Below are 22834 nucleotides of genomic sequence, written 5' to 3'. Positions count from 1 at the left end.
GCGCCTGGCGTTTAGCAGACACCGGAGGGGATGGTGAAGCCGTCGCGGCGGCTGGAAGAGCTGTAGACAGCGTTGGATCCCAGACCACGCTTGGCAAAGGCGGTCCAGAGCTCGCACTGGTTGGCACCACCGGTGAGAGCAGTGTCGGCGTCGAGGATGGCGTCACGAGCCTGGATGAAGTTGGGGGAGCAGGGTTGCCTGAGGGATATGTTAGCTTTGTTATAGGGAGAAGAAGGGAAGGGAACATACAGAGCCATGCCGTCGATGACGAGCTTGAGAGTGAGGTACTTCCCGTCGGTGGGAACGCCGTTGTTGAACTCGGGGCGGGGGCCGTCGTTCTTGCCGTACTTGTCGATAAGGTTCCAGAGAACCTCGTACAGGATAGTAGCCCAGGTCTCACCGATGCGGTGGACGGAGGTGATGCCGTTGATGGTGGAGTAGGTGTTGGGAGTGGTGGTCATGGAGGTAGAGTAGAGGACGGTACGGATACCGGCGGGGTTGTTGTAGACCCAGGCACCCATGGGGTAGTCGGTGGCACGGGTGTCGGTGGGCTTGAGGCGGATGGCAGTAGCGAAGAAGTCACCCCAGCCCTCACCCATACCGCCGGATTCAACAGCGTTCAAGCAGTTGGAGTTGGCAGGGCCACCAGTCAGGCGAGTGGACAGACCGTGAGTGTACTCGTGGATGACAACACCGGCCTCGAAGCTGCAGTCACGGCGAGGAGTAGACTGAGTCCACAGGTACATTCTCATACGGCCGGGAGAGCCATCGGGAGGAGTGGCGAAGTTGGCGTTGTTGGTACCAGAGCCATCCTGGGCGTTCAGAATGACGAAGTCGTTGCCAGCGCCGCCCTGGCCGTTGTTGTTGATCTCGAAGTTACCAGCCGCCTCGTTGAAGCCGAGCTCATAGAGCAGGTCGTGGTAGTGGTTGGCGGTGTAGAACAGCTGAGTGATGGAGGCATCGATGTAAGCAGAGGGAGTGCTCAGGCTGGTGGTGTACTCGTAGTCGAAGTTGAGGGACGAGCTGGTGGGGCGGTAGTTGTTCAGGTAAGTGCTGCCACCGCTGGGGTTGGACTGAGCGATACCGTTGTTGCCACGGGTGGTGGTGTGGTTGGAACCCGGGCCGTCGCTGTGCCAGGTAAACTCGGAAGCAGCGATGTCCCAAGGGTCAGAGACGAGGACGCGGTCACCCTCAGTGGGGTCGTTGACTCCCCAGGGGTAGACGCGGTAGTTGGCAAGGTCGGAGACATAGTCAACGACACCGTGGACCTCACCACCGGACTGGGCATCAACGTAGGTCAGAAGCCAGTTGTCGGTGATGTCGGTCTCGACACGCCAGGTGAGGGCAAGGGAGCCGTCGCCCTTGACAAGGTAGACGAGCTTGGCCTCGGGGTCAGAGACGGCACCGGAGGTACCCTTGATGGTGTAGATCTCCTTGCCCTCCTTCGCCTCGGCAGAAGCGTCAGCGGACTCGACGGGAAGCTGGAGGACATCCTTGGCGCCGTTGAGAGCGGCAACGGGGTCCTTGAAGTCGCGCTTGTTGAGGGGGCTGGCCTCAGGGATCTCTCCGGAGAAGAAGTTGTTACCGAAAGAGAAGACCTTTCCATCCTTGCCGATCTATCATGATGTCAGTCTATCTGGTCGTTCATCGCAAAACAGAAGTTGACTTACGTTGACGTTGAAGTCGGCATTGTCAATGTCGAGACCGTGGGCAGTCTGCTTGAAGTTGACGTGGGCAATGCCGTTGGTTCCAACATAGTGGTCACTGACAACGCGGAACTCCGCGTTGGGCGCGAGCTTCTGGACAAGCTCAGTGGCCGTGTCAACATAGCTCTCACGCTTGAGGAGCGCGATAGGCGGGTTCGATTCCGTCAGCGTGGCGTTGGTGTAAGAACCAAGCTGGGGCAGACGGAAAGCCTCGATATCGACGCCACGGCGGGCGAGGGCCGACTTGTGGCCGTGGGCAGGGTGGGCGTAGGCCGGAGCCAAGAGGCCGAGCAGGGCCAAATACTTCATGGATCGGTACATGGCGGCGACGACGAGGAACGAACGAGGTGGAAAGAGGGAAATGGGGGCCGGGGACTTGAGAGTGCCTGCTGAGCTCCTGAAGAACATGAAAATGAGGGGACCGCCATGATGTTTAAATACGCCAAAGGCTTTGATGTCTCGAGGCTTCAGTTCACGAGCTCATCAGCTTTGCAGCCAAAGAGCTTCCTCTTCGGTTCAACATGCCGCCTGACCCCCGGTCGCAGCAAGCCCACAGTGAAGAAGCCTGACCAGGCACGATATGGGGTTTCGGCAATTCCCTTGGTCGTACGGATGAACCCGTCCATCATGAATGGGGCATCATTTGGGAAGTTGATGTCGATATCGGGGTCATGATTCTGCACGACGAGCGCGTTTGGATGTGCTTGCGTGATCCGCCAATGCCAAAGCTCGCGTCTATCGGCTTCGATACGAGAGAGAAGAGGGAAGGTAGTTTGCTTGCACCCTTGAGATTAAGCGGTGGGAGGGTTGCATTAATGCTTCGTTTGCGCTGTTGGCGTCTTGGCGACGGCTTGGTGGGCAGTGGTGTCTTGGCGATATGGGGGTTTTCGGTAGTCTGCAGCAGCATGCTCCGAGTTCTCCAGGTAAGAATGTCCAGGGGGATTACGATTGCCTGAAAGAGGACATTCGTTCTGGAATACTTGAACATTGGACGAACCGTTGGAATAAAGGGAAGGAAAGAATAAGCTTATTTTAGACTCTTGAACGGCTTCGATATTCCGAACAGACTTCGAGGTCGGTTCAAAGAACGTTGAACTAGTACATAAACTGATTCATGTTATGCAGGACAACAGCCGCTATCAAAGGTCGCGTGCCTTGTGCAAGCGATAGGGAACGATCACGTAAAAATAAGCCTGCAAATCATCTCGGAGACAAGACCCCACAGCGCCCCGAGCCCACAGCGGGATCGATACCTTAAACTGCAGTTGGACGGCGCTGCTGACCGAAGTTCTCCAGGGTCTCATCGCCTCCGACGAGTCATTGGCGCGAAGCACCGCCTCTGGTGCAACATCTGGCCGAAGTTTGCAATCACGACAGAAATAAGCTTGAGCAGCAGGTCCTGCGAATGTGGACTCTGAACTTTTGCAAGCGCTCGACCAGGGCGTTGCAGTGGGGTTGGGTTGGCTTTAAGCAGGTCGCAATCGATGATGCTGTCAAGGCATGTTTTCAACTCGTTGTAATTTACTCAGCTGCCCTCTCTGGTCAGCTCAGCGTTGCAATGCAGGTGTTCGGATACGGGCAAGTAACAGCGCCACGATGCAGGAACGTACTCGCCAAATGGCACAGATGCAGGAGGTCATCCTTCGCTTCTCTGCACTTGCTAGAAATGGATATTTATGGTCAGATTATGGCCCCCATAGGCACCAAGGACTTTTTGCAAGCGGCATCGGAAGCATGGGATCACCAACGAAGTCAAGAAATGCCGCGCGCCAACCCTCTAGCCCGCTCCTTCCTGATGTTCCCCAGACTCTCACTCAGATGTGCAGATTCAGAGGACATCGGGAGAAGAAAGGAACATTCCGAAGCTCGGGGGAAAGGGTAACGATACATCATACGGGGGCGGGCTGACCCCCTATGCCCGTGTGATGGTCTTGGCAGATGACCTGTGCGCAGTGAGCCGCACACCTGCCTGATTCGGGATCGCCCGCCGGCACGATGGGACGACCTTATCGATCTGGGCTTGATATCCGAATTCGCCATAGCCACTGCCCAGAATCTTTCCAGGCTTGTGCTCCCAGAACACCAACAATATGGTCAGCCTCGGCTATAGGTAGGCTTTTAGAAAATGACTAGTCCGATGGCGAGATCAAGAGCCATTCGCCAAGTTCTTTGTTGCAATCTGAAATGTCAGAACCACTGACTGCGTAGTTGAGGCCATTCTTCTTGCGCCAAACAATTTTAAAACCAATCACGTCCATATTCATGTCTCAATACATTTGTGAACCATGTTGATAAAACTAAGTCGGTCTGGGTCTGAGATTTTGAGGCGAATTGTTTCATGTTAATCAGAGACTATATGAGTGCATGGTCATATGTGCACCATTTTTGTAAAGTTAGACGACCTCCAACCCTTCAAAGGTATCAGACTCCCAATGTGAACTGAAATTGGTTCCCAAGCACAGAATGCAGATATCTCTGAACACCCGTCAGTCAGACTTGTGTTCCAAATTCAGAATCAAAATAGGTAAATGGAGTATTGTTGATTCTTTGGGCTCTTTAAATTGGTTCAGATCTGAATACATAGGTAGCTTCATCATCTTCTGTGTCGTCAGTCCCACAGTTTGTGGGTTCCATCTGAGAGCATTGATCAACATCGCAATTGAAATGTATTCGAAACAAGGCAAAAGCTGGATTGGGCATTCACAGTATCGCATGCACTAAACAAGAAAAAATGAGAATATCAGAGTACTAAAAGCGAAGCAATCAGACGGGGTTGGCTAGTAAGAATCCGCGGATGCCAAAATTCGTCACGCTTTCCTATGCCTTAGTTAGAAAGATCGACTCCTCAGAACTTAAGGAAACCATCCATGCCATTTACGGAAACAAAGCATAGATTCCCACTCAATACACTTTCAGCTTGTTTTCGGGTTCGATAATGGAACGATGAAGAACTATTGTCACTTTAAGTACTCAACTACTTCAGCTATTTCCATCATATCATACAGGCGACATACCATTGCCTTCTTCTACTGTGATTTCTACTGGCCCCATACAGCTTCTACCAGCATTTTCGAGTGCACTCCTTCATTCTTAGCAAATTGTGGACTGGACATGACCGCTTTCCACACTACGCCTCCGTGATCTTCGTGTGTCGCTGGTCATAAAAGCCGATCTACTCTTGACCGATGGTGCACCCCGCGGCTAAATATTTGGTGAAAGACACAATCATTGAGTTGGAAGTACTTAGGTGGATACCAAATTAAACGAAAACATGTGAAATATGAACTATAACAATTGAACTTGTCAAACATGAAAATTCTAATATCCTCATAACTCCTTCAAAATGCAACTAAGCACGCTGATAAGCTCGCCAGCGGAGGACTGGGACACTTTAGCCGCTGACCCAAACACTCCAATATCCATTGCGCCTTCCTTTATCGACGCTTCGATATCCACAGCGTCCTATAATCATATTAGCAAGACATCTTATGAACTGATTCACGTAGGAACTTACTGGAAATGCGTCTCGAACTGCATTGTCCACTAACCATCGAGCAGAGACGCTCGATGATAGACCTGAGTTGCCATCCGTCTTGGTCAGGCCCTCAATCTCGTCTCCATTCGAAACGAGCTCGAACGAGACATCTCCTGCCTGGAGGATCTCCTTGTCGTCGTCGCCGAGATGAAGGAAATTGACGAAGCAGTCAATTTCTAGCCCAGTCCAGTCCTTAATCTCCCACAACCCCACGGTTGAGTGTGATGAGATGAGATGCAAGTCTTGTTGCACTCGCTGAGCGATGGTGATGATACTGGAAGTCTCATCGACCCGGACCTTGAGAGGAACCAAGTTGAGCGTGGGAAACGTCGGTTGCAGATTATCGGCGAGGGATCGGTTAGCGTAGTAGATACCGAATATGACCTCTTTGGTGTTCAAGGACGACGAGAGAATTTTCGACTTTTGGAGAGTCTTGGCAGCCGCGGCGAAAAAGAGGGCAGGAAGACCCACGCCGGCCTGGGAGCATGAGCCTTGTAGGTTTGCGATACCAGAAATAGCAGAGCGTTGAAGGAGTGCCACTCGCTCCAACGATTTGGTCGTGTCGTCGAGCTTAGATGACGTGGCGGGAATGATGCCTTCAAAGTATTCCGTCCAAAACTTCCTATTGTCGTCTTTCACCTCGTGGTGATGGTGAGCACCAAGGAACGACCTCCACAAGTCCAGCTCCATGACCTTCTTGGAGTCTTGTCCTTGAATCGTGGATAGAAGGTGTTGCATGAGTGCTGGTAGACTGAATCCATCGTAAAGTGAGTGTTGAAGTTTCAGTTGAAGCAGCCAAGATTTATCATCCTCTTGCTTTGCGGAAAGGTGTACCTGGGGCCAGCACGATTCCGTGTGAGACTCTGGAGTAGGGGCCTCTCCTTGCATGGCGATGTGCTTGTGAGGTCCATCGGCATCGGGACGGAGAACAATCTGCACGAAAGGTAGCGACCTCTGACCTGTGGCAACGAGACATGTCCGGAGAATCGGCTCTGACTCAACGACAGCGGACCATGCCCCTTGCAGTTGATCGACCGTCACAGACCCTTGAACACGGTAGGAGAACTCTGGGTAGAAGACTCGGCCCTCGGAGTTCTGCCATGCTGACATCATGTAGACTTGCATTGGCAGAGGAGGCAGGATTGCTAGCACCTGAGACTCGGCAATACCAGCACTGGTAAGCAGGGCTTCACTATCGATTGTGCTTGGGAGTTCAAACCCAGCAGAAGGGGTGTCTGGGGATTGCTGCATCTCAGTGGAGGTGCTTGACTGAGCCTGCTGAGCCATAGATTGAATTGAGGTCGATGTCAACAGGGCCTTTACGCCAAGGTTCAATCCTTCCTTGCGAAGGAGCGCAGAGACCTTGATGGCGCTGATCGAATCTAGGCCTAGGTTGTAGAGTGTATGGCTCTTGCTGATTGAGCTCTCTTCGACCCCTGCAGCTTGTGAGAGCACCCGGCGCAGGAGCTTCTCTGTACCCGTCCACTCTGTGGCTTCGTCCGATTTGGTGATTTTCGTAGAAGAATCAGCAGGCGCCTTCCTCGCCTGGAATGAGGGAAGCTGGCATATGGAAACATTGTCGTCCTCAAAGCGAAGTAGGTTCTCCTCGGGGTTGCTGATGATGTACTGCAGCGCCCTGTCGAGATGATGGAGTAATTGGTTGGTCATCGTCTCGGACACATACGCATTTTGCCCGGCAATGCGCCAGATGAGATTCTTTGACGTAGCTTCCAGCTCCGCGCAGACGGCAAACTCGGTCGCAGAGGAGCCTTGGACTGATTTCATCAGAGGGTTTTCAGGTCCAGACTCGGGGTTCTTCTGCAGAATGAAAAGCGTATTGAAGAGTCGCCCTCCAGCGATGGCCTGTGCCTTTCTCAGGGGGTAATTCTGGAACTCGACGATGTCGCCCATGGTTTCTTGAAGGTAGCGAAGGAAGTTGGTGGCAGAGCCGTGAAGAACGCAGCGTACAGCCACAGTGTTCATCGTCGGGAACATGAGGGCTTGGGCTGGTTCCGAGTCGCGCCCTGCGAGGACGACACCGAAGCTAACTTCGAGAGTCTGGAGAAGTGTCGCAAGAGTTGATGCCCAGCAAGCCTGGCCGAGAACTTGCAGGCTGACAGCGTGCCGTTTGCAGAAGTCTGTCACGCGGTCAAGTCCAGTACTTGAGACAGCCTCCGTCCGGTAGGTGTGGTCACCCGGTGATGTAGCCGAGAGCTGCCTTTCAGAAAGCAGTGATGGCCGTGTGTTGGCGAGGTACTGCGACCAGAACTTTCTGGATTGATCTGTCGGCGTCTGGACCAAGCTTTGAAGGAATTGCTCAGTCTGCGGTCGATCGGAAAGCTGGCCTTGGTATGCTGCAGCAACGTCTTGATGAAGCAAAGCCAGAGACCATCCATCGTAAAGGGCATGCGAAATCGACAAGACGACAAGAGACTTGTTATCTCCTGGAATGACAGACAGCTGCAGAAGATTCGAATGCCCTTGAGCTTCGCGAGCATTACGCTTATGCTTATCGACAATGCTCTGCACTTCAGTCACATCACCTGTCTGAAGCTTGTTGACCAACACATGACTGGACTTCGAGATTACTTGGGCAAAAGTTTGATCAACAGAAGGGTCCTCGATCTGCACAAACACAGTTCGCAGGATAGGCGATCTCTGAACGACCTGTTGCCAAGCTTGCTCGAACTTATCGACATCAGCACCGCTGGCCAACTCTAGGACGTCGTGATTGAAGTACTGCTCGAAGTCCGATTGCAACATGTCGGCAATCATGGACTCTTGCAATGGTGTGGGAGGCAAGACGGCCTCGACTTGTTGCATTTCGAAATTAGTGGACTCCACGGCCTCCCACAGCTTTGCCTTAAGGTCGTCGTAGTTTGATTGCTGATTTGAGTCTTCCGAGACAGGCTTGTTACGATTGATAATAGAAGACATGACGGCGATGGTTTGCGACTTCATGAGTTGAGACAATGTGAGATTGTGACCGGAGTGCTTGAGCCTTGCAGATAGTTTCACAAGGTCGATGCTGTCCAAGCCCAATTCCAGAAGGGCCATGTTCTCTATGATACTTTCCTCAGAAGCACCTGAGAGAGCAGCAATCTCTTTCCTCAGCACCAAAGCGGCGGGTGTCCACTCAAAGTCTGAGATGTTCAGGTTAAGCTCGTGGTCCTTGAAGTCGCCGTCAATGGACTCGGGTCGTGAAGTCAACGGGGTGCGGGGCGATGCGGCAGTCGAAGCATCACGAGAGACATTGGCACTGACAGGCAGAGAGTAGGTTGCGCGAGAGGTGACATCTACCATCGCCTCATCAATCTCCTCAAAGAGAGAGTTCATCATAGCCTCGTCAGCAACATCTCCGTGTGCCACAATCTGGACTCGGAGTTGACCATCGGGGGTTGACGACGCTTCAAAGGCGAGGGGATTGTCAGAGACGCTGTAGTCGTCCATAATGGACCACATGCCTGAGGGCTCCGCCGAACGAGCTTGTTCAACTTGGAAAACGAAGAGATTTTCAAAGCTGGGCCGACCTCTGGACTTAGTGCACCACTTTTGAATGTTCCGCAGCGGCACGTGCTGGAACTGTAAGACTGCCGTGCTAAACTCATGACACTTTTGGATCAGAGATAGCCAAGTGTCCCCCTCCTTGAGGCCAGCGTAGAAGAGCAGCGTGTTGAACAAAGGACCGATGGTGTTTTCAATTTGGTCCATGTCAATAGACCGGCCAGACACAATTACGCCGGTCGCGGCATTGATGGGGAAATGCTTTTTGAAAACAGATGTCCACAGGGCAAGAACAACTGACTGAAGTGTGACATTCAGCGATCTGCGTAACGTTTCAAGGTTGCGGGCCGAGTAAGTTTTCGTCCTTGTGATTATGCTCGAGGGATCACCACCCTGAAGTCTTGGAATAGTGTCAAAAAGGCAGTTGCTGAGGTGTTCGGTCCAGAATTGGCGGCTGGAATCGTAATTTGCGAGCGGTCCGTGTGCAAGGGTATCCAAAAACGAGGGGGCTGGTTGGTGTTCTTTCTGCGAATACTCATCGGAAACCCAACGGAGCATTGTCTCAAATGTCACGCCGTCGTACAGCGCGTGGAAGATGTGAACAACTAAAATTGTCTCCTCGCCCACTCGAGCTACGATCAGTTCCAGAGGATCGGAAACACATCGGCTGTTCTTGTGGATGAGTGCTGGCATTGCGCTTGCCAGTTGTGTCTCGACTTCAGCAGGCTCAAGGACTCTCAGGTCTCTCCAAGAAAGCTCAGAAGACTTGAGGGCAACCTGTGCAAAGCCGGCAGGCGTTTGGATGAAACTGGTTCTCAGGATTGCATGGGATTTTACAAGCTGCTCGCACGCAACCCTCAACCTTTCAATGGAAATTTCGGATGAAAGCTTCAGCCGGAAAGCAGTGAAGTAGGCGCCCTCGTCTTGATCGGACATGAATCTCGAGAGCATGCCCTCTTGCAGCGGTGTGCACGGCGCAACGTACTCAATGTCCCCATCACTTGGGAGAGAAAGCTCTTGCACGGCTAGAGATCTGTATCGGTGGCCAAATGCCTGGATGAGCTGGCGTGCCTCGTGAACTCCGCTGCCCTCACTTGCTGAATTGGTCTGCTGAAGGACTTCAGCGAGATCGCCGAGAGTGGGATTTCTCAAAATGACCCTGGGCGCCGCGCCTGACAAACCATTCTTACGCATCAGTCTGGAGAGTCGGAGAGCTGAAATTGAGTCAACCCCAAGATCGAAGATGTTACATGACAGCGAGACTGGAGTGTCGTCGCCGAGGAACTCCTGTACTGTTGATACGATTTGCCGCTGCACCTCATTGGTTGGCTCTGAAGTTGTCCTCGAGGATGGTGACAACTGAACCAACGTCTCTGGAGTCAAAGTTCTGAAAAGCTGATTAAGCTGCTTGATGTCTGCTTTGTTGTTCGGAGAAAGGGGAATGCGGGGAACTTGGAAGATGTACGAAGGAACCATGTAGCCGGGAAGTGTGTCTCTGCAGGCCTTCTGAACAGACCGAACAAGAGCGGCCGTCGTGGGTTCGTTGAGCACTTGCAGCTCCGCCTTGGAATTAGCTGTTGACTTATGGCTGACGAAGGACACCAACATGTCTTTGTCCAGACTGCCGTGCTTGGTGACTAGAGTGGCAACGTCGCTGACTTCGCTAACTCGGGTGCGGATGGAGTGGTTGATTTCGCCGATTTCCAAACGTTGCCCGCGCAGCTTGACCTGGTCGTCAGCACGACCCAGGAAGTCGAAGCATCCATCATGAAGTAATCTGACGAGATCACCGGTGCGGTACACGCGCTCGTTGAAGCCTTTCAGGACTGGGAAACGTTCCTGGGTTAGCTCTGGGCGGTTCAGGTATCCCTTACCGACGAGCTTTCCAGAAACGCAAAGCTCGCCGACAGCACCCTTCATGACTGGAATGTCAGTTCCAGGTTTGAGAACATATGAACCAACATTGTCAAACTGCTTTCCAATGTTGGAAGCGCGACCGTTGTGGGGGACTCTTTGGTACATGGTGACGCCAATTGTGGCCTCAGTTGGGCCGTAAGCGTTGTAGATCACGCCAACGGGTCCCCATACGTCGAGAATCTCCTGCTTTAGAGCCTCTCCACCGGTGATAAAAACACCCCTAGATAGGCTCGGCACTTCCGCCGGGTCAAGCAGGCGAGCCAAACTTGGCGTCAGATCAATGTGGGTGATTGCCAGGTTTCGGATTGTACCGGCAAGGTCATCGAGAATGAGATCTCGCGGGGCTCCAACTAGAGTCATACCAACAGACCAACTCCAATATTGCTCAAGGACTGACACGTCAAAGTGGAAAGAAGCAAATTGAAGCCACTTGGAGGTCTCATCCCAATGACCCTCAAACAGCCTCTGAAATGCTTTCATGGCCTGAACAGCATTCTCGTGCGTGATTTCGCACCCCTTTGGCGTTCCAGTGGTACCAGAAGTATATAAACAATAGGAGTTGTCCTGAATGCTGAGGGAATCCGGACTGGAGAACTCCTTAGAGGCAGTATCGAGCACTGAATCCTCGATGTGGTGAATTGGCTGATCAACAACAAAATCGATATCATTGTTGGTGAGCAGCGCAAGAGCCCCGGAATCCTTGAGTATGAACTCTTTTCTCGCCTTTGGCGCGGATGGATCTAGTGCTAGGAAAGCGCAGCCAGACTTGAGAATGCCGAGAATGGAGAAGCAAGCCTCGGGGCACTTGTCAAAATGGATCGCGATCGTATGCCCAACTTTGGAGTGCTGTGAGAGAAGGTTGGCGACTTGATTGCCTTTCTCGTTGAGTTCTTTGAAGGACCACTGCTTAGAAATCGGTGTTTCCCCGTGGAACCCGGTAACAAACTCCAAAGCGACCTTGTCTGGATGCGTGCGTGCCTTGCTCTCGACGAATTGGTGCAAGAACTGCTCTTCAGACGGAATGTCCGGCTCCTGAGGTGGTAGAATGGAGAATACTGAGGGATTATGAACCCACAAGTCGTCCTCAGTTCCAGTAGGATTCTGAGCAAGATGCTGTAAGATGGCATCGAACTGGTCTACTAAGTGACGAGCTTGGACTGCAGGGAGAACGTCGGTGCGATGGGTAACGCGAAGTTGGATCTCACCACCGGCCAAGGGCTCAATTTCAAGGGACAGAGGGTAGTCGAGATTGCCCTCATCACTGACTGTCTTCCAAGGGAAATCCAACGCACCATCTTCAGGTATCCGCTGATACACAAGAAGGGTGTCGAAGACTTGGGCATTTTGGTGACCAAGCCAGCGCTGGATTTGGGCGAGGGGTGTATTCTGGTGCTTCAATAGCTCGTTGTGGTACCCCAGCATTTGCTGCAGGAGCTCGGAGTTGGAAGACTTGTTGTGTGCAATAACAGGAACGGTGTTGATGCAGGGAAATACAAGACCCTCTGTCTCATCGTCGATACGGCCAGACAAGACCACTCCGAAGACGACATCCTCTTCGCCGAGATAAGCAGAGAGAACACGAGTCCAAGCTGCTTCCAGTATGGTTTGAATTGACACATCAGCTTGCCTTGCCTTTTCGGTGAGAATCTCGAGACTAATGCTGGCAGACTTGGAACTTGAGGTAAGTTCTGGAGATGCCTCGGATAGCGGAGTGAGGGTAGGAAATCGATTGACTACCACCTCAGACGACTTTTTCTTCCAGAATTCTTCAGAATCCTCCTTTGCAGAGCCTGCCATGATATTGGAGAGAGCACGGTCGATTGGTGGATGCTGGCTAGGACGACCGCCCTGGAGGAGAATAGCCAAATCTCGCAAGATTAGCTGAAGAGAGAACGCGTCGTAGAGTGCGTGATGCATGAAGATATGCATGTTGATGCCTGAGTCGAGACAGTCAAGTGCAACCGCCCACGGTGGGTTTTCCAGAGTTTGGAGGACGGCGTGAGCGATATCCAACTTCCATTTCGTGACGTTGAAAGATTCTGTCTCATTGTCGTGAACCGCCAACGGCAAGCTCGTGCCACGAGCGGAATATTGCAGCATTGCAAACGAAGCATTGCGGTGTTGTGTTGGCAAGAAACCGGTTCTTAGCATTTGGTGGTGCTCGAAGAGAGATTCCCATGCCGCGCGAGCCTTATCAAGGGAAACGTCATCGTTGAGTGCAAAAGACATGTAATTCAGGTAATCTTTGCCTCCTGACTGGATGAAGTTGCTAAGCATGGCGCATTGCAATGGCGTGCAAGGTAAAACTTTCTCAATACCGTCGTCAAGGGAGATATTTCCGATCTCTCGCTCGAACTTGGCAAAATCATATAGCGTAACATCTTGCTTAGCAGATTGTCCGAGGCGGGCCGCCATTTTAGCGCAGGTAGGGAACCCAATGACATCCAAGGCAGAAAGCTGCAGACCTTGGTCTCGCAGCATTGCGGCAAGCTGTACGGCGTTGATGCTGTCCAAACCAAGTTGGAAAATTGAAGTGTGTCTGCTGATCTGGGAGACTGAAGTCTTTGACAGTTTGGCCAAGACAGATCGTATCTGCTTCTCGGAGTCGTTCCATTCCTTGTCTTCTGATACGTTTTGACTCTGCTCGGATTCTGGTTCGTCCTCGTCTACGGTCTTATCGACAACAATGCTCTCTAACAACTCCTGAATGTCTATGGGGAGATTTTCTCGGGAAGGGACGCTGGAAGCGGGATGCTTGGCTGCCTTCGCAACTAAATGCAGAAAGACGCGAAGCAAGCTCGTTAGGGCCTCTGTTGTCATGAGCTCGCTGTTGCAGTGGAGCTTGATGGATATAGAGTCACTGCGGGGTTCTGGAGTAATTTCACAGACCAGAGGCACGTCCATGGCTCCATTATCTTCAACCACCTCCCAGACAGATGCATCGCGTTCCGAGCGAGGCTGCTGCATGAGAAGGAGAGAGTCAAAGAGCTGCATTCCACTTTTGGTAACCTGATTCTGAACGGAGCGCAGAGGCGTGAATTGTCGTTCCAGAAGGCGAGGGTTGAGATTTTGGAATTTCCTGAGCATCGTGACAAATTGGGCCGACGCTGGAAGCTCGATCCGAATGGGTAAGGTATTGAAGCAAGGCGCAACCAACCGATCAATGCCTTCGTGACTCAATGCCCTTCCACTCATGACATTGCCAAAGCATACGTCTGTTTCGTTATAGACAATGCTCAAGAATACAGACCATACAGTCTGGAAGAATGATAATGTTGAAACTCCCGTAGCCTTGGAGACTGATTGGAGGTCGCTGAGAGAAGTTTCGAGCAGGTTTGTGACCACCAAGGGCCCCTGTCTCTCAATTGTCTCAGCAGACCTGACGGAGAGTTGGTGTTGTGCAGACTTGAACCCATCAAATTGTGTCTTCCAGAAGGAATTGCTTCCGTCCGGAGAACCGATAATTTCGTGAAGGACAGGAAGGTAGTCAACAGGTGGTTGTAGCGGCTTTCCACTGGCTAGCTGCTCGATTTCCGTGAGGAGAACGTCGATTGCCACGCCATCGTAGAGTGCATGATGACAGACGAATGAGAGGTGGCTCAGGCTCTCAGACTTGATTACCGCGAGAGAAACAGGGGGAATCTTCGAGTTCAAACAACTAGAAAGGTTCCTCGTGTGATTTTCGGCTCCATCTCGTAAGCTTTCTGCTTCTATATTGTGCCAAGGCATTGTCCACGAGCTAAGCACAACTTGCGCGACGGCTCTTCGAGATTCTGTTGTGGTGATGAAGCAAGTGCGGAGAATAGTATGGCGTTGGCACATCTCCTCCCAGTACCCCTTCATATCTGACTCGGGGATTCTCAATTTGAAAATGAGCTGGTTGGAGTAGGACGAGCCAGCTGTTGAAGACAGCATGGCTTCTTGGAGTGGAGTGCAAGGCAACACGGTGGAAACCTCTTGCCCTTCCTTGGCAAAGTCTTCTTTGATAGCCTCGACATACTCATCGGGAAACATAGAAGCTGATGCATTCATGCTTTGAGTTTCGTCTTCTGTCTGCTGAGTCGAAATTTCTTGTGCCAGACGAGCGACACTTCCGCACCGCAAGATCAAAGACACGGGAATCTTGGCCGAGAACGAACCCCGCAAAGCCCTCGCCAGGGAGATGGCCGAGATAGAGTCCAGGCCCACCGCAGCAAACGGCTGCCAGCGCGTGATGTCTTCCAACGGAATGCTCAAGTCTTGCGAAAGAACAAGCGCAATGGTCTTTTCCTGGTCAGACCAAGCGTTTTCGTCGTCATGCTCCTCGTTGGAGCCAGCAGCTAGGTCCAAGTGCTCACGAGAGAACTCGCGAAATGAGGCTTGCATTGCAGCTCTATCGATCTTTCCACTTGACGTGAGGGGGATGGAGCTAATAGGGAAGAGATAGGTAGGAACCATGTAGGTCGGCAACTGAGACCGCAGAAGTCCAAAAAGGGTGCGGTTGGCTTTAGCCAGTCTGTCATCAATTGGCAACATCATGTGCTCAGAATTGCCGTTGTCTGTAGGAACGTAGAAAACGGCAAGTTGCGTAGCGGGCGAGTTATTGCGGCTGACGATGACAGCCGCGCTGGAGGTTGCAAGACCAGAAGTGGTGAGAATGCTGCTGATTTCGCCTGTGTCGATACGTTGACCGCGCAGCTTTAATTGATCGTCCATACGGCCCAGTACCATGAGCGAGCCGTCAGGAAGCATACGGCCCATGTCTCCAGATCGGTAGATCCGGCCTAATTGGGGGTGGTTGACGAACTTCGAATTGGTGAGTTCTGGCATGCCCAAGTATCCCGCCGCCACTTGGTCACCTCCAAAACACAATTCACCCGCAAACGCTATAGGCAGGGGATCCAGACTTTCAGAGCTCAGGACTATTGTTGAGGTATTCTCAAACGAAAATCCGAGGTGGTCTATGAAGTCACCTGGCTTCATCTTCTTGACAGTACAGATGTTGGTCGTTTCAGCTGGGCCATATCCTGGAAAGTATTAGCCTCCGAAAGCGGTCTTGAAAATCGGTTTCAACTCACCCTGGTACAGATGTCCCGTCCACTTCTTTGCGACGACTGTTGTCATCGGCTCGCCTGCCGTAACCAAAAACTCTACGCCCGGAACGTTGCGCGGGTCTACGAGAGACGCAACGGTGGGAGTCATGCTAAGATGCGTGCACCCAAAGAAGCGGATAGCCCGCTCCAGGTCTTCGAAAAGGGTATCATTGGTGCCAGAGCACAAACAAGCGCCAACCTTCCAAGTGAAGAAAATTTCAAAAACCGACACGTCGAACGCCTGAGAACATGCTTGTAGTAAACGCGAAGTTGGTGCGTGTGGATAGATGCGGGAGAGGACGTCAAGATTGCCCGCGATGTTTAGCTGCGTGACGACGACACCTTTTGGCTTGCCTGTTGTGCCAGAAGTATAGATGACATAGGCTGGCCGTGACGGATTGGGTGGAATGGAGAGGTTGTCGGAGGAGATGATCGACATGTCGGTTCTGCGGACGTCGATGAAGTGACAGTTCGTAACCTCCGTCAGAGCAGCCGAGACTTCGCTGTCAGCGACACATACAGTAACATCTGCCTGCGTCAAGATGCCTCTTACTCTCTCGGCGGGTGAACTTGGTAAGAGAGGGAGATATGCACATCCAGCCTTCAAAATTCCCAGCATTGCGGCATAAAGCGGGATCGACTTCTCCATAACGAGGCCGACGATACCGCCCTCCTTGGCTCCACAATCTTGCAAGCAGTGAGCGATTTTATTTGCCGAAGCGTTCAACTCGCTGTAAGACACGGTCTCGACCGCGTCATCCTCGAGCAACGTGGCAAAGCGAACCGCAATTGCATCCGGTGTGAGGTCTGCTGCTCGCTCGAAAATGGAAGCCAGATCAGGCACATCGTTCAAAGTTGACGGGGCGTCATTGAATATTGATCTCAGGTCTGGGGAGGAGTTGTTGCTGATTGTGTTGATGTGAGACTTTGGATTTCGAAGAAGGTGAAGTACCACAGACTCAAGCTGGTGCACCAGCAGACTCGCGTGCTCTCTCGAAATTGCATTGGTATGGTGGGTGATACGGCAGCTCGGACCGTTGGCAGTTGGCTCAACCTCGACGAGTAGACCCGTTTCCAGGAAATCCTGATGGGCGACCTCCCGCACTTGGCCAGTGGTGCGGTTCTGACTGTACAGAGATTCTTGGTAAACGAAGAGAACATCATAGATCGAGTCACCAGGGCTCAGACCAGTCAACTTCTTGATCTCGTTCAGTGGAAGGATGCCATGCTGCAAAACCTGGCGGTTAGTGGCATGGATCGCTCGAATGAGATCGGCAATCGAACTTAGCCCCCTCAAATCAACTCGCAATGGGGTCGATGAGATGCAAGGTCCCATGATATGCTCAACATTGGTGACTGGAATCGTCCTACCCGAAGACACGGAGCCGATGACCACGTCAGGTTGACCCTGCAGTCCAGCCCAAAGCCATGATAGAGCTGCTTGGAAGAAGACCTGCGGATGGCATTGTAATTGTTTCGCCCCTTCATCCAAGTCGACTTGTGAAATATCCAGAGTTCGTCTCGTTGTCAGAACCTCTATCGTTTCAGGAAGACGGCCCATAAGGCGTGGCAAGCTATGTCTTTGCCAGCCAAGCAGGTTTTCCGCCCAGAAACTGCGTGCGTCGTCAAGCTGCCGTGTCGTGGTGGGATCACTGAAGAAGTTGGCCACATCTTGAAATTGTGGATGCGACTTAATCGGTTTGCCCTGGGCTAGAGCTGAGAGATCTTCAAGAAGCATGTCGGCGGACCACCCATCGTACAGTGCATGGTGGATCTGCAACAAGATGGAACCACCATCGTCGGAATCCGATTGGCAGATCTGAACTCTAAGCGGACGGAGAAACTCCCTGTCTGATGAGATGGAAAAACTCCGATCGAGCTGCTCGACATGTGTGACGGAAGACTCCGACAGCCGATGGAAAACGACTTGCGCAAAACCTCTGCCAAGAGGGATGAATCCAGAGCGAAAGATGCTGTTGACTGACGCAACATCGCGAATCCACTTTTCCGCATCATGAGTGGTGGATCCAGTTGGGATTTCGAGCTCGATCCAGTTGCAGTAGGCTTGAGAGTTGACCGCCGTTTCCGCAAGCATTGCATTCTGCAGTGGTGTGCACCAATGGACAGCTTCAATATCGCTCTGTATTGAGTCAAGATCCCGGTGCTGTTCTAAGACCTGATTGATAGGTATTTCCGAATACTTTGCAGATGCATCTCCCGTCGAGTCTGATGATGCTGCCAGCCGAGAACATAGTGAGGACACATCCCTAGATTCGAGGACATCCGTTGCAGACACATTGAACCCTTTCTCCCTCAGCGCCGAAGCCAGTCTAATGGTCATGAGAGAGTCGACACCTGAAGAGCCCAGTTGTGTCGATGGCGAGACCTCAAAGCCGAGGAGGTCCGAAATGGCTGTTGCCACTTCTCGCAGCAAAGGATCGGTCAACTCCGACGAGCTCGTGGGTGGTGAGATCTTGGCGACCTCATAATCACTTTTGAGCAACTTCCGATCAACCTTGCCTGAAGGTAACCTTGGGAAACTGGTCATGAGAATAACATCTCCAGGAACCATGAAGGATGGAAGCCACTTGGCGCAAGTAGCGAGGATGTCTTCTACATGGTCGTTGGAATTTGCATCATCATCCATGGCGCAGAATACGACCAGGATACCAGCCAATACCATCGCGACGGCACTATGGCATCCACTTGCGCGCATGGCAGCTTGTTCCACTTCGCCGAGCTCAATGCGCTGCCCGCGAAGCTTCACCTGGCCATCAGATATACGTCCAAGACACTCCAACGTCCCGTCTGGGTTCATCTTTGCCTTGTCTCCTGTGCGGTAGACACGACCAAACGGGGTATCAAGAAATGCAGCAGATGTTTGTTCGGGTCTGTTAAGATAGCCGTTTGCAAGCTGGTGGCCGCCGACAACAAGCTCACCAGTCTCGCCGAGCGGCAAGATCCTGAATTCGTAAGGAGTACCTTCATCAGGAATGGCAGCAACAAAGCATGAAACAGATTTGAGAGGGAAACCAATATTCGAGGCAGGGCAAGTTGTGGGATATTCCGGCCGGAGCGTGCTGCACGGTGTTAGTCTTGGCCTGCGTATTGCGGATCGGCGACTTACCAATGAATGGCCGCTTCTGTCGGGCCGTACATGCCCCATAGTATGCTCTCAGCCTCCTCACTACCACCAAACTCATTGACAACAGCTTCAGTCAACATCTCGCCGATCGTCAACAGCAACCTCAAGCCAGGCGCGTTTTGCCGCAGTCGCAACAGGCTGCCAGCGACAGTGGGAGTCAGTTCGCAGGCATCAACTTGCAGAGTTCTTATAACGTCGGGCAGGTCGTTGAGCATGCGGCCGCGGTCGCAAGTGACTAGGGTGCATCCACGGAAGAGCGGGAAGAAGATTTCGAAAACGGAAACATCGAAAGTCGGTGATGCGAACTGGAGAAAGCGTCTGAAGCTCGGGATGTGTTTGTTATGAGCCAAAAGACTCTGTGTCGCTGCTTCGTGAGAGACTCCTACACCCTTGGGCGTCCCAGTGGAACCAGATGTGTACATAACGTATGCAAGACGCTGGGGTATTGTTTCTGACTCTGATATCTTGGGGACGGGAGAATCTTCGACCGCATCCTCGTCCACTATCAGAATGGTCCTCTCTTGGTCATCTTGAGGAATCTTGGTTGCCAGTTCGCGGCTGACAATGACCACCTTGGCCGCAACATCCTGGAGGATGAACCTCACTCGCTCCGGAGGCGCGTCGAGATTTAACGGACAGAAAGCTCCCCCTGCTTTGAGGATGGCCAGCATCGAGATGTAGAGTTGTGGACATTGCGGAACCAACAGAGGCACGACGAACTCCTCGTCTTTGGGACGAATTTTTGCGACGGCAGATATGCGCGCTGCCAGCACATCTGCAGACCGATGGAGCTGTGAATAGGACCATGTTGATTCTCGTCCTTGGGCATCAAGGGAGTGTATTGCGGGAATGGAATCATCTGAAGAAAAATGCACGAGCTCGTGAAGAAGATGAGGCCCGGGGACCCTCTGCGGGTGAGGATTCAATATCGAGAGCTTGAGCTCGGGCTCAGGCTCACTGTCGTTCATGGTGATGCTAATGGTGATGGTGATGACAGAGGGGCTTGGAGAAGAAATGATGCTATTCCAGAGTTGGTGAGGTGATTCAGGGAAGGCCCTTCTTGCGCGAGGGAGGGCGAGAGTGGTCCGATGGGTGCTTGTACGCGAAGCAAGCAGAGCTCTGGCATTAGTCTCCAGACATTACAAAAAGGGACTCACGTATTAGTCGGGCCCTCTTTTCAACGGAAACAGGCACAGGCACAACGGTCAATGCGCCCGGGGCCAGATGAAGATGGACCTGCAGAAGGAGGTCAAAGAGACCACGCGCCGGGGAGGAGGTCGACCAATGAGAAGGATGATGATTCACAGATCTGGTGGCTGCAACGGCGTGTTTGCTTATTTGGGGCGCTGGGCAACATGCCACGGGGGCAGGCGAGGGGTTGACACGGGGTCGGCTGTGGGCTGCCGGGCCTGTAAGATTGCAGCAATTACTCAGCTGGCGGGAAGCATACAGCGATTCTGCAGCGCAATGCAGAAGGGATGCCAAAGCTTTGGTTGTCGATGATGAATTATGAGCTCGTTCATTCGTGGGTGATGACGGCGTGTTGGTAGAAGACGGCTAGTTCCAAGACGGCTCGGCCCTGTGCGATGTGCCCCAGTTGACCTGTGCGTATGTCTGACAGGTGGTACTTTGGTGCAGGTAATGGATAGCGCCCGCGTGTGCGTGCGTGAAGTATGGGGAATCTGTGATGATGGGCGTGCTGTAATCTAAGTTGAAGATATGGGCTCGCTGGTGATCTGCTGCTGCAGATGCTACCGTCGAAGAGTTTGGTACGCAGTCGCGGGGGTGGTACTATGCGTATGTACTCTCTCCGCAGAGACGGCGGGAATAACAGCGTGAATATGACTGGGTGCTGTCTGTTGCGCTTGCAGCTGTACAAGAAGGGCAAAAAACAATAGAAGAGAAAAAAAGGACCGAAGAAGGGGGAGATCGCTCTCGGCGGAAGCTGACTGGAGGTGAGAGTGAGGTAGCTAATTAGCTACCTAGCTAATGCTGGCCAGATGATGGCTTGCTTTGCCTTGTCGGCTGCTGTCTGCTGGCTGGGAGGCGCGGCGTCAGCTGCTGGCGGCTTGGGCGACTAAAACTCTTGCCTTGGATTGAGTCGCTGTACCATCAACAAGGTAGTACCATCTAGGTCTGCATTGGTTATCCCCTAGTTTTGTGACTTGTCTCGTGGGATTGGATTCCATCACACATCCCACACGCGTTGGACACCGGGCTGGGGCCGGCCAAACAGAGATGCTCCATGCTCCCGGAGCGGCATTACCAGAAAACAACCGAAGGGAGGATCCAGGGCCCTGAGGGGCAGATCCGGCGCTTATGGCGTCATGACTGGCAAAAAATGCGCCGCGCCATCGGGGGACGGACGCCGCTGTGGGATAAGCTTCGACGGGCCGTTCAGAGCCTTTTTAGCAACTAGGATGTCCGTCTTGGATCATCTCGGGAGGGACAAGATTTCCCAGACTTTGTATGTTGTGTTTTCGTGCTGCATCTTGTCCTACTTGGAGGTGGGGTGCAGTGTAACTATGAAAGAGTAACAGTGAGAAGAGTCAAGCAAATTAAACGAAACATAACCGAACCAAACTGTTGCGGCGGCAGCAGCACCAGCTCCGTGGCGAACCCGCATGACATAAGTAGGGTGAGGCAACGCATGACGAGAAACATCGCATGGCATGCCGTTGGCCGGCAGCCCTATCCGATCTTGTGGCCGGGAGACGCTCCTGACAGTGACAGCTGTTGTGCACCGTGGAGCCGTTGTTGGATTTGGATCGCTGGACATGCATCCCCTTCCGTATTTGTACCAAGGCCGATCACAAAGTGTCCCGACGTCGCCGGCCCCGAGCCGCTGGAGTGTTTGACAGGAAACTTTCTTCAACAATCGCCTGGCGGCAGTCTCCGGCGAGCGACACACGATCTCCAAGGCTTAATCCAGAGTCTCCACGGGTAGTTATTGCGTCTCCAGCTTCGGAAATAGGCGCAAAGTCCCAAGATACTGGGGTTCTGCAGCATGGTGAAATATGACGGCGCATCCAGAACAGGCCATTCTCCCCCAGATGCCACGCCATGATCCGCATCGTGCTCATCCGTGTTCGCGGCGGGTGGCCGATCTCGTCTGACTGCCGGGCAACGGTTTCTGGAATCGGCAAACTCTCCGGGTACTTGACTTTGGAGGGCATCCAAGATATGGTACCGCGCCGCGCCGCGGAGCTCTTTGATTTTGGGGGGGTACCACTCACTTCCCCACCCTTTACATGTCGAGGCAAGAGATGAAGATGTATCACGTATGTACTTTGTTCGTCCTCGGCCGACCAAGAGCAGAGATGGTGGGCTAGGCGGAAATGCATCTCACCTGCCTGAGCCAGATGTTGATGAACGTGCGTGTGAAGACATTGTGGCATCCGCCGTAAGCCCGGCGCCGGTGGGATGGTGCGGCGTTCTCTTTGGCTGTACGGCCGAGGCTAGAGGCGTTCAAGAATGGACTTTTGGGGTTGGACGGTTCCATGTGCGCGCGTAGGCGAGCTCGGCGGTAGCAGAACTGAGGCTGGTTGCGTATGGATGTGCGGCGGGCGACATTGGAGCAACATCCATCGGAGTTCTGCAGAGCCCAGACGACGTGGGGACCTGTCACAGAATCACAGGTCTCGTCACCTCTGCGGCCCGTCCAATGGAGGGATGGGCAAGGTGAGGTGTGGTCGACAGACCCGAGCAGCGTGGAGTGTGTGGCCCAGAGGTGGGGGCAAGCTGAGTCGAACGCAGTACGTAATTCCGCGTGGATTCTGCGTGTACTTGAAAGTTGAAGGCGTCTATTGTCAACGACTGGATGGAATTGTATCCGTAAGAAACGTCTGATGAGCTGATGAAAAGCGCCCAAAGTCACAGGTGCGGTGAGTGCGCGTCCGGAGCTGGGCGAGACAAGGTAAGGGCGTCGAGAGAATGCGGTCAATGGCTGCGATGT

At 52.8% G+C, this 22834-nt stretch overlaps 2 protein-coding genes across 2 annotated transcripts; both read right to left on the bottom strand.

Annotated features, from left to right (window-relative positions):
• Positions 1–11: 11 nt before the first annotated feature.
• On the bottom strand, positions 12–2114 carry GCG54_00011710 (Extracellular metalloproteinase mep; the record flags this gene model as incomplete). Its single annotated transcript, XM_045411607.1, has 3 exons — positions 12–198; positions 250–1616; positions 1671–2114. 3 exons carry the CDS (start codon positions 2112–2114, stop codon positions 12–14), a joined length of 1998 nt encoding a protein of 665 aa, XP_045256844.1.
• A 2919-nt stretch (positions 2115–5033) lies between these two features.
• On the bottom strand, positions 5034–19847 carry GCG54_00011709 (Hydroxamate-type ferrichrome siderophore peptide synthetase; the record flags this gene model as incomplete). The annotated part of the gene is made up of 5 exons (XM_045411606.1): positions 5034–5168; positions 5221–6877; positions 6926–15668; positions 15720–18814; positions 18862–19847. 5 exons carry the CDS (start codon positions 19845–19847, stop codon positions 5034–5036), a joined length of 14616 nt encoding a protein of 4871 aa, XP_045256843.1.
• Positions 19848–22834: the final 2987 nt, after the last annotated feature.

The sequence above is a fragment of the Colletotrichum gloeosporioides genome, assembly GCF_011800055.1.
Source record: "Colletotrichum gloeosporioides strain Lc1 chromosome Unknown consensus_110, whole genome shotgun sequence".
Classification (NCBI taxonomy): domain Eukaryota; kingdom Fungi; phylum Ascomycota; class Sordariomycetes; order Glomerellales; family Glomerellaceae; genus Colletotrichum; species Colletotrichum gloeosporioides.
Note: the sequence above shows the minus strand (reverse complement) of the source record. Positions and strands in the feature narration are given on the sequence as shown.